At 40.5% G+C, this 12223-nt stretch overlaps 1 protein-coding gene across 3 annotated transcripts in view; it reads left to right on the plus strand.

Annotated features, from left to right (window-relative positions):
- The window catches only part of WDR19 (WD repeat domain 19), a 99691-nt gene that overhangs the window by 50675 nt on the left and 36793 nt on the right, over positions 1-12223 (plus strand). For all 3 annotated transcript variants that reach the window (XM_032334108.1, XM_032334110.1, XM_032334109.1), the window contains 7 exons: positions 14-218; positions 1581-1740; positions 1940-2050; positions 5280-5389; positions 8906-8963; positions 11760-11900; positions 11981-12063. In XM_032334108.1, the coding sequence (XP_032189999.1) occupies positions 14-218; positions 1581-1740; positions 1940-2050; positions 5280-5389; positions 8906-8963; positions 11760-11900; positions 11981-12063 (868 nt within the window). The remainder of the gene's footprint in view (positions 1-13; positions 219-1580; positions 1741-1939; positions 2051-5279; positions 5390-8905; positions 8964-11759; positions 11901-11980; positions 12064-12223) is intronic.

The following is a 12223-nucleotide window of genomic DNA, read 5'->3' on the forward strand; positions in this document are numbered from 1 at the left end:
TTTTCAAATCTAGGGTCTAAGGTCATCTTGGCCGGAGGCACCAAAGTGCCCTTCTCTCACAGACCTTTGCTGTTGTTTAACGGAGAGCTGACCTGCCAGACGCAGAGCGGGAAAATAAACAACATCTACCTAAGCACCCACAAGTTCCTCGACAGTTTAAAAGATGTGGGGCCGAGCGAGCTGCGGCAGATGCTGTCGCAGACTTTAATGCTCAAAAGGTGGGGAACTCCAGAGGCTTCTCCCCTTCTCCTGAGTGTCAAGTTTGCTTTTGTGTTTTTTAAAGGTCAAATCCTATTAAAGTAGCGGGAGATGGTAGTATTTCCATCATTTACAGGATTATTGGGAGGCTTAGATAAGAAAACCAGGTTGGGGGGCGGAGACTGTGTGTAAATTCTAAAGGAAGTGCAACTGTCCTAAGCCCTTCAGAACAAAGAGGTTGCTCATCACCCAAATAGCACACTTACAGTGAAATGAATAATTAATAAGCCTCATGATTTCAACAGTATCCTAATGTTGACATAAGAAGTTTGGGTTTTCCTTGCTGGGGAAATGACCTGTTAATGGCTGCTGTGAGCTTTCCATTGTGGTTCCGACCGTGGTCTGACATGTTGCTGTTCCTTAGGGTCCCGTGAGCCCCCTCTTCTCTTCTCTAATGATTCTTCTTGAGCACATCTCCCCTACTAACACGGCTCCAATAGCATTCATAAGAGGCGGACTGTAGAACATGCATCTTCCACTACGCGGTATGTACCGCTAGCCACCAGCTGTGTGTTTGGGAGTCCGTGGGCTCCTCACACTCGCTGTTTAAAACAGCTCATCTTCCCCAGCCTCTGCTTTCCAACCCAGTCCTGATCCCACGTGCACATGTCCAACATACACACCGACGCCAACGCACACCCACACCCCAGACCTTTTCCTCCCCACTGCCCCTACTCCCCCCACTAACACGGGCCCTCACTCCGAAAAATCCATACTCTAAGCACTCCCTGACCCGCCCTCTCGACTGATAGCCTCATGGCAATCTCATCTAGTCACCACCCTTGAAATACCAGTCAGGGGGCACCTGGGGGACTCAGTCAGTTAAGCACCTGCCTTCAGCTCAGGTCATGATTCCAGGGTCCTAGGATCGAGTCCTGCATCAGAGCCCGCTTCTCCCTCTCTCTCTGCCTGCTGCTACCCCTGCTTGCGAGTGTTCTCTCTCTTTGCCTCTCTCTCTAGTAAATAAATAAATAAATAAATATTGAAGTTTAAAATTTTTAAATGTTTAAAAAACATTTTAAAAAATATTTTTTAAAGAACATTTTTGTAAAATGGATTTTATTTATTTGAGAGAGGTAGATAGTGAGAGAGAGCCCAAGCCGGGGGGAAGAAGGAGAAGAAGGCGTCCAAGAAAAAAGATTGATCTGTACAATAAAGGAAGAAAAGTTTATATAGTTTTTCGTAACTTGGAAATGAGGATGACAGATGAAGAAGTGTTTTTGCAAAATTTAAGACCCAACATGATAATACGTATAACCTGAAAATTGCCAACCAGGGGGCAAATAGAGCTCCCTGATGAATCCAATATATTGAAATGCTAGGTTTTCTGATGCTTGGGAAATGTGCAAGCTTCTGAATGATCACGCTGCCTGGAATGAGCTGGCCAGAGCCTGTCTCCATCACATGGAAGTGGAGTTTGCCATCCGTGTCTATCGGACCATCAGAAACGTGGGCATGGTGATGTCCTTGGAACAGATAAAGGTAAGCAGCATCTCCTGAGACTCACTGCATTCGGATTTAAATGGCATGTATTCAGTCATGTTAAGTTTCCGCAGTTAGTCTTACCTAACTCATCAGCAAGTTAATTCGTAGAACCTTAACCACTTCCTACTAAGCAAAGGCTTAAAAAAAAAAATGAAACACTTCTATTTCTTCTCATTAAAACTGCTTTTATTTGTAGGGAATAGAAGACTATAATCTTCTGGCGGGACATCTTGCCATGTTTACTAGTGATTTCAACCTGGCTCAGGACCTGTACCTTGCGTCCAGCTGTCCTATTGCTGCGCTGGAGGTATGGCAGCGGATAAAGCTGGGAAGAACGTAGTTAGAATTGTTCAGCATCGGAAGCCTTATGCCTTCCCCCTCCTGAAATTTAGACTTTTCAGCTTTAAGACCCCTGAGTATTCATTAATTAAAAAAATACTTTCATTCTGTGTTCTGTGGAACCACAAAAGGCATGTAATTGTAATGTTACCAAATAATTTCAAGTCTCAGTTGTGTCCGAAGGGAACAGATTATGTAATTTACAAAAATGCATGCACCATACATTTACAAAAATGCACTGGTACCGTTTATCGAGAGCCCACATGTGACGGGCACTTTCCTAAGCACTTGATATATTTTTAACTCAGTTAACCTTCACAGCAATCCCAGGAGAGAGTTATTGTCTCTATTGCCAAATGGGGACACTGAGGTGCATGTATCTTTTACTTGGCGTATGAGATTCTGTTGTGCACTGAGAGGTTTACCAAGGAGCTTACTTTCCCAGAGCTAAGCATTGCAGGGGAAGGACTAGAACAGAGGGAAGAACCCAGATCAGTGCAAGGGCCAAGTGGCTATATAGAATAGCAGTTAAGAACAGGGACTTTAGGGGTTCAGATCCCAGCTCTGTATCAACCTAGACAAGTTATTTAATCTTTCTATCTCCGGGTCCCATTTTTTTAAAGTAGGGGGGAAAATATCTGGTCTATAGGATTGTTATAAAGATTTTAAAATGAGGCTAAATCCTTTGGGGCACTGCGTGATCAATAGTAAAGACCCTGGGATGCCTGGGTGGCTCAGTCAGTTAAGTGTCTGCCTTCAGCTTGGGTCATGATCCCAGGGTCCTGGGATCGAGTCCCACATGAGGCTTCTTATTCAGTGGCGACCCTGCTTCTTCCTCTGCCCCCACCCTACTGGCTCAAGCTGTCTCTCTCTCTCTCTCTCTCTCTCTCTCTCTGACAAATAAATAAATAAAATCTTTTAAAAAATAGTTAAGACGCAAAGTGATAGCTATTGTCATTAACGTTATCCTACCTCAAATCAGCACTTGCTCAATTACAGAGGAGGTGTTTTAAAAAATACTTGCTATTGGTTTTACAACTTCATTTTTTTCAAATTACTTGACAGCAAATTTCCATTTTTAAATTTTAAGTGAACTGGGGTGCCTGGGTGGCTCAGTGGGTTAAGCCTCTGCCTTGGCTCAGGTCATGATCTCAGAGTCCTAGGATCGAGCCCTGCATCAGGCTCTCTGCCTGCCTCTCTGCCTACTTGTGATCTCTCTCTATCAAATAAATTTTTTTTTAAGATTTTTTTATTTATTTGACAGACAGAGATCACAAGTAGGCAGAGAGGCAGGCAGAGAGGGAGGAAGGGAAGCAGGCTCCCTGCCGAGCAGAGAGCCCGATGCGGGGCTCTATCCCAGGACCCTGGGATCATGACCTGAGCTGCAGGCAGAGGCTTTAACCCACTGAGCCACCCAGGCGCCCCTCTATCAAATAAATTTTTTTAAAAAACACCTTTAAATTTAAATGAACTGAATTAATTTTGTTCTAACAAAAAATTTAAATGATTTTATATTATTTGCAACAATTGACAACACCCTGAGAAATTTTCAGAACTTGGGCTGGTACACATTGAAGTAGGAATATGGTTGTGATATGAAAGGGAAAATGTCACCTTAATTCCTCTGCATTTAGCTGTGAGCACTTGCTGTTTGCTACCAGATTTGTAAAGGATTTGAGGTGATGGGTGGGGAGGGGTGAAGAGGGGTGCTTGTACCTGTCATTCTTTTACCCTCAGTGTGAAAGCTGAGGAGTTAGCCAGGTAAAGAGGTCAGAGGCACAGCCCTGCCGCTTAGCTCTGTATATCAAACTTTGTTTATAAAACTGGCCTCTCTTTGCCTCCGTTTCTGGATCTCTAAAATGGGTACAAGAAAAGTTCCTTGCAAAAGGCCCAGTTAGGAAAATTGAACAAGCTAATATCCTCGAATAGTACCTGGCAAAGAATAGCACTTGGAAAAATGTTAGCTATTATTAATTCTTTACAAAGTGTGACTAAAGTGAGGAATGAACTCCAAAAGATTCTTTAAGAATTAGTTTATGTTTGGAATTATGTCCCAGATGCAGATAAAAGACCACAGGAGCCCGGAAGAAACACATGTTCACATTTTATCTTTATGTTTGCTATTAGTCACGTAGTTTCAGATTTTCTCAGGAAATAACATCAATTCCTATAGTTAAGTATTTCTCATTTTTTTTAATTCTCTCCCTCTAATAAGAAAAATTAACCTTAATTGATGGAATTGATTTTAATTCAATTTAATTTTTTCATATGGGTAAAAATTAAATCCAAAAGAATAATATTTTGTTGGGGGGGGTTGAGTTTTGGAGGACCACAAACCGTTGTAATAGTAAGATGGTTTTGGGCGCCTGGGTGGCTCAGGGGGTTAAGCCTTTGCCTTCAGCTCAGGTCATGATCCCAGAGTCCTAGGATCGAGCCCCTCATCAGGCTCTCTGCTCAGCAGGGAGCCTGCTCCCCTCCCCACCCCTGCCTGCCTCTCTGCCTCCTTGTGATCTCTATCTGTCAAATAAATAAAATCTTTAAAAAAGAAAAAAATACTAAGATGGTTTTGCTCTCCAAGAACCTGTTTTACCCCTGTGGGAGCTCTATCACTCCCAAAGAGAATGTATGTTTGAGTACTATGTTATCCTTGCCAGGGTCAAGTTCCACTTTTTTTTTTTTTTTAAAGATTTTATTTATTTATCAGAGAGAGAGAGGGAGAGCAAGCACAGGCAGACAGAATGGCAGGCAGAGGCAGAAGCAGGCTCCGTGCTGAGCAAGGAGCCCGATGTGGGACTCGATCCCAGGACGCTGGGATCATGACCTGAGCCGAAGGCAGCTGCTTAACCAACTGTGCCACCCAGGCGTCCCTCCACTTTTTTTTTTTTTAAGATTTTATTTATTTATTTGAGAGAGAGAGAGAGAAAGAGACCATGAGAGAGAACATGAGCGAGAAGGTCAGAGGGAGAAGCAGGCTCCCCGTGGAGCTGGGAGCCTGATGCGGGATTCGATCCCAGGACTCCGGGATCATGACCTGAGCTGAAGGCAGTCACCCAGCCAACAGAGCCACCCAGGCGCCCCTCAAGTTCCACTTTTTAAACAAAAAGCTCTTCTAATCACTTCTGGTAAAACTGGCACTGTATGGTGACAATGCAAAGTAATTTGTTCATTTGAAACTAAGGTCTCTGTCTTCCCGATAGATGAGAAGGGATTTACAGCACTGGGACAGTGCGCTACAACTGGCAAAGCGCTTAGCCCCGGACCAGATACCGTTTATATCAAAAGAATATGCTATTCAGCTTGAATTCACGTAAGTCCTTCTCTTTATGTTTTTTGGTCAGTCACTAACTGCTGAATATCCCCAATTCCAAACTGCCCTCTATTGACTGAATAATTTCTTGTTAGGGATAAAAATCTGTATTATCTGTACTTCCAAAAAAATTGTCTTTTCTCACTAGCAAAGGCTTGTCCAGGCCTTTATCCACTGTCATTTTCAGCATCAAAATTGAAGCCTGGGTGTAAGCCTTTCCTACACCAAGAATCTAGCTACTGTTTGGAATCACACTTGGCCAGCAACAGTTATGCATAGTATCGGGGGGCGGACTGCTTTTCACAGCCTGTGTTCATGATCTTGACCTCTTTGAACACTTTGCAGCTCTCTAGTGTAATTTCAAGTCATAGTGAAAAAAACCACAGAATTTGGTGTACATCTTCTGTTTGCTTAAAATTATAGTTTTTCTCTCTCTAAGTTGAATTGCATCTGTATAAAGGTTGGGTTGAAAGTCAAGCCAGAAGCTTTTCACAGGTGGTCATTCAACGCTTGAGTAATAATCCTTTGTGCTACATGAGTTGGCTTCACAGATCTCTCCTACCTTGGGAAACAGTCAGTTCCAAGAGCATTAGAGTTTTCTGATGCTCTTTGTTGCTCGACAGCCTTAATTGTTGGTAGTCTTAATTACAGAATTAGATTTTTATTTCATTGCTGTGATGGTGTGGAAAAGCATTGGTCTTTGAATAAAGGAAAAATGGTTCTAATGGTTTTTTTTAAATATTTTTATATAGTTCCACTTTATTTTCAGCCGACTTTGGATTCACTGAGAATACGGACACGCAAACTATAGCTGGAGAAATCATGCTTTCAAAAAGTGGTCTTTCATGTCTAACCGTCCTCCCTTATTTGAAATTTTATATCTTGCAAATAAAAACTTTTTAGAGACTTCATTTCTTGTGTAGCCAACCTCAATTTAAGTTTGTCACGTATTTGGCCCTTAAAAAGGAACTCTGGAAGGGCGCCTGGCTGGCTCAGTTGGTAGTGCCTGTGACTCTTGATCTCAGGGTTGTGAGTTCAAGTCCCATGTTGGGTATAGATTATTTTAAAATAAAATCTATTTAAAAAAAGAAAAAGTAACTTCATATATTAAAAAGGACAAATTGGGTGGCTCAGTGGGTTAAGCCTCTGCCTTCGAGGCTTAGGTCATGATCTCAGGGTCCTGGCATCAAGCCCTGCAGTGAGCTCTCTGCTCAGCAGGGAGCCTGTTTCCCGCCTTTCTCTGCCTGCCTCTCTGCCTACTTATGATCCCTCTCTCTCTCTCTCTCAAATAAATAAATAAATAGAAATCTTAAAAAAAAAAAAAAGACAAATTGCAGTCTTAGTGCATAACCTAAAGGCCACGGCTTCCCAGTGCCTTGGCATTCCATCTCCATCCTGACAGTGACAGGGTCTTAGAGCACAAAACCTCTGTGCTGAAGGGAAAAGGGTCATTTCACTGGGAGATGACCCACCATATCCTCCCAGAACACAGACACCCTAGTAAACCCTTGGACCATGGAGAAGACATTTATTTTCTCCTTTTGGGGGGAAATCGAAGCTTTTGTAGCAAACTCTCAAACTCTTGTCTTATTATAATCTGGTGAGCTGAGGCCAGTTGAAAGCCAGTGCTTTGTTGTTGATATTTCTTAAAATTTCTAGCGCTTTCTTGCCACCAATTCCCCAAAGTTTAACTTCTATTTGGACTCTGATCTAGACACACACCCAGTCCCCAGTGATCAAGCATTTCCTTTGTAATCATAGTAACTAAGTAGGTTAGCGGGTGAGGAAACCGAGTGAGGCTTAGGGAGGTTGGATAACTTGCCTCAGCTGATAAAAGATGGAGCTTGCTTGGAGCTTAGTGCCATTTTCAGAGGAAGATGGATCTCCAGTTGGGCCTCAGCCACAAATCACAGGATTCATTCTGTCCCAGATAGTCAAAGCAAGGTAATAAATAGGTCTTGTGGCTATGCATACTTGTGTTAGCATTAGTTATGGGAGTATTATTATTATTTATATTATGTATAATACTTTTTATCTCAGTAAGAACCAGGGCCCTCAATACTGTAATCCTAAGTGTGTTCCTTCGTGTCTACCCTGATCCCTTCAATACATGTTCTTCTTACAAATATTGGGCCTTAGAAAATACATTCATTTTCATGGTCACATGATTATCATTTAGTGCCTAAAAAGAGATCATCAAAAGTGGCCATTCAGAAGATACGAACAAACATTTATCCAAGGAAGACATATGGACGGCCAAGAGATCTGTGGAAAAGCACTCAGCATCAGGGAAATGCAAATCAAAACCACAATCAGATAACATCTCACACCTGTCAGAATGGCTAAAATCAAAAACACAAGAAACAGGTATTGGTGAGGATGTGAGAAAAAGGAACCCTCGTGCACTGTTGGTGGGAATGCAAACTGGAGCAGCCACTGTGGAAAACAGCATGGAGGTTCCTCAGAAAATTAAAAACAGAGTTATCATATGATCCAGTAATCACACTACTGGGTATTTACTCCAGAAAAACCCCAAAACTCTCATTCAAAAAGACGTATTGTTGAATGCAATCCTACATTTACTGCAGTGTTATTTACAAGAGCCTACATGGGGAAGCAACCTGAGTGTCCACCGGCAGATGAGCGGGTCAGAGGGTGTGGTGTATACACACAATGCGGTGTTTGCTTGGCCGTAAAAAAGAGTGCAGTCTTGCTATTTGTAATAACACCGGTGGATCTACCGGGTAAAACGCTAAGTGAAATTAAGTCAGAGAAAAACAAATAGTGTGTGATTTTACTCATATGTGGAATTTAAGAAACAAAATAAATGAAGAAAAAAGACCAAAAACCCATACTCCTAAAAATAGAGAACAAACTGGTGGTTGCCAGAGGGGAGATGGGTTGGGGGTGAAGCAGGTGGAGGGATGAACAGTACACTTACCATGATGAGCCCTGAGGCGCATTCGTTCAATCATTGTACACCTGAAACTAACAACACTGTGTGTTAATTATACTTGAATTTTAAAAAATAATTTTTTAAACACAAAGGATTCCCCCCAGAAGTGGCCCATCACATTTAACATAGCCCCCCAAAATGCCTGACATACTACAAAGTAAGTACCTTACAGTCTCACATAATCCAGCTTTATTATTTTTTGAGAGAGACAGTGCATGTGCATATACACGCAAGTCAGTGGGGGTAGGGAGTCCAGGGAGGTGGGAGAGAGAATCTTGAGCAGTTTCCCTGGTCAGCATGGAGCTCAGTCTCATGACCCAAGAGACCATGACCTGAGCCAAAATCAAGAGTCAGATGCTCAACTGACTGAGCCACCCCCAGGCGCCCCTATAATCATTTTTAAAATGAACTGCACTTGAAAAAAAAAAAGCTTGTATGTTGTGTATCACATCTTTTTTGTGAGCTCAAGCAACCCAGTGACAAAGATTATCTTTTAAATCTTGTCTTTGTAAATATGATACATATTTATGTATTGAAATTCACTCTGATTTTTCTTTCAGGGGTGATTATGTAAATGCTTTGGCTCATTATGAGAAAGGAATAACTGGTGATCAGAAGGTAACCTTGAATCAAGATATGTGTAATTATCTTCAGGTTTGTTAGTTTCATTTTAAAAGGCATTGTCTGAATTGCTTCTTACTTATTCAGTATCTGGTAGGTGAGCTGTTTTTCAGTTTATTAACAACCTTGCAAAGGATATAGTTACATCATTTAAAAACACTTAAAAACTAAAGGTGAAAATATTTTTATCAGTCTGAAAAAGATATATTTTCCTTTGTATATTAACTGTGAGCTTCTTGTTAATGCTGGGAGTTAAAATTTTTATGCCTTCCCACGTATAGGCTGACTGTGATTTTCACGAAGCTTTTCCTTTCACTCTCTTAAAACCTTTCACTAACCACTGAGAAGTTAACCCCCAGGCCATAAAGTCCGTTCTGCCCCTTCATCTGTCACGCTGGATCTTTTATGATGATCCTGGAAAGCATGGACTTTACCCACTATTCCAGCCCATTCTCCCCCTAGAATTTTAGCTCAAGAAGCCAAATTTTGCAATAAAAGTTGATGTTTTTACGTCATGTCTTATAAAGAGTGAAAATCTTATTTGATGTTTTTACATGATGTCTTGTTAAGAGTGAAAATTTTATTTGATGTTTTTACGTGATGTCTTGTAAAAAGTGAAAATCTTATCTCCTGTCTTTTATCTAGAATTTTTATTACAGAAGTCATACAATTTCATTACGGTCAATTTAAAAACTGCGACAGTGTGACATGAGAAGTCACCTTTTCATTCTCCCCTCTATCACATGACTCAGTGGTAACCACTGGTCACAGTTTTATATATTTCCACACAAGAATCTCTTGTAAGCATGCAGATATGTATGAAATATGGGTTTTTACTAAATACGAAATCATTCATTTCCATTCATTTAGCAAAGATGAACTGAAATTCGTTCTATGAAAAGCAGCATTCAGTTTTCTTCATGGTCTTTCAAGTCAATACACACAAATCGATTTTAATCTTTTAAGAGTTTCTCATGTCCTGTTGTTTATTTATTTATTTATTTATTTATTTAAAGATTTTATTTATTTGTTTGACAGACAGAGATCACAAGTAGGCAGAGAGACAGGCAGAGAGAGGAGGAAGCAGACTCCCTGCTGAGCAGAGAGCCCAATGCGGGGCTCGATCCCAGGACGTGGGATGGTGACCTGAGCAGAAAGCAGAGCCTTTAACCCACTGAGCCATCTAGGCTCCCCTCATGTCCTGTTGTTTAGATGTGACACAGTTTTTTCATCTATTCCCTTATTGAATTATAATTGTTTTTGCTTTTTTTTTTCTTACTATGAAAATACTGCAATGAATGTTCTACCTAATATACTTGTATCTCTAACTACCTAAGATAGTATTTCTGAAGGATATATTCTTATAGGTGGGATTTCTAGGTCATAGAATGTATGCTTTTAATTTCTCACAATGTCAGGTTGCTCTCCAAAAGAATTTATAGCGACTTATACAGTTACAGGCCTGTCTGTCTGGAGGTGTCGATCCCACCTTCCCCATTTCCAACAACATCTAATGTTACCGTGTTATCTCCTCTACTAATTTCATAAGCCAAAAAAAGGTATTTTATGTGTACTTGATTATTAGTGGAGCTGAGCATGTTTTATTTCTTGGTGAATTACATGTTTTTTTTATGAATTGCCTGATCATATCCTTTGCCCATGTAACTTGGGTTTTTGATATTTTCTTTGGCTACATATATTTTAGGTGTTTTTTTTTTAAATCCATGTTATCAAATACAGTAACTGCTAGCCACACATGGCTATTTAAACTCGTGAAAACTAAATAAAATTTAAAATTCAGTTCCTCTGTCACACTGGCCATATTTCAGCTACTCAAGAGCCGCTCGTGACTGTTAGCTACCATGTAGGATACAGAACCTACCAGGCAGATACAGAACATTTCCATCACCACAGAGTGTTCTAGACCTGGTGCTGCACATAAAATGCAATCTGACATTATAGTTCACTAGTATACATTAATTACCTGAAAATTTCTGTAGTTATCTTTAATGAATTAAGCAATTTTATATAAAGTTTTTAATGTTTAATCATGTCTAATGGAGAAATCTTCAATTCCATAAATGGTTTTTTTTCCTTAATTTTGCTCATGGCATTTATGTTGTGTATCAGATATATTACTTCTTACATAAAATTTTATACCAAGAAGACATACAAAGATATACAAGGCATTATGACATTGGGTAGTAAAAATTTTTTCTTAAGCATCAACGATCTAGGCTTCTTCTTTTTTTTTTTTTTAGGTTTTATTTAAATTCAAGTTAGTTAACATACAGTGTATTATTAGTTTCAGGGGAAGAATTTAGTAAATCATCAGTTGCATTTAACACCTGGTATTCGTCCCATCAAGTGCCCTCCTTCATGCCCATGACCCAGTTACCCCGTCTTCCCACCCACCTCCCCCCTGCAACCCTCAGTTTGTTCTTTGTAGCTAAGAGTCTCTTAAGGCTTCCCTCCCTCTCTGCTGTTATCATATTCTTCCTTCCCTTCCTCTATGGCCATCGGTTTTCTTTCTTAACTTCCACATATGAGTGAAATTGCTAGATATTTGTAAAAATCTGGACTTCTAAAGAAAAAAGTATAGCTTTGTAACAGGTGATTTAAAAAAAAATTTTAAAAAAAGGACTCGGTGTTATTTTATAACCTTGAGATTTGGCTGGAAGGGTTAATGAAAGTAGTGTTTGGGCTTGTTTTAGATTTAAATTAATTGTTTGGCTGAAATAAATCAGTTTAACTTAGGGTCTGATTTGTAAGTTATTTGCCTTGTGATTTCAGGAACACGATGAAGTGTGTCTGGCTGGGGTGGCCCAGATGTCCATAAGAATGGGAGACATACGCCGAGGGGTTAACCAGGCGCTGAAGCATCCCAGCAGGGTCCTTAAAAGAGACTGTGGCGCCATATTGGAGAATATGAAGGTGTGCTTGTCTCTGCATAAATATTCATGGGTACTTTCATGTAATAAATTCAGTGTTTTACTAATCTCCTATTAATTTAGCAATTTTCAGAAGCAGCCCAACTGTATGAAAAGGGTCTCTATTATGACAAAGCAGCCTCGGTTTACATCCGCTGTAAGAATTGGTAAGAATTGGCTAAGACTTGTTCCAAGCAGGTGTGGAAATGAATGGGTCCTGGTGGTGTCCCCTCTTGTTTCCTTGCGGTTCCTCCCTCCTGGACATCCTGTTCCCTCTTCTCTTTATCTCCTTCTTCTTCTTCTTCTGTGAGCTCATGTTCATAGTTC

Source organism: Mustela erminea, chromosome 2 (assembly GCF_009829155.1).
Source record: "Mustela erminea isolate mMusErm1 chromosome 2, mMusErm1.Pri, whole genome shotgun sequence".
Classification (NCBI taxonomy): domain Eukaryota; kingdom Metazoa; phylum Chordata; class Mammalia; order Carnivora; family Mustelidae; genus Mustela; species Mustela erminea.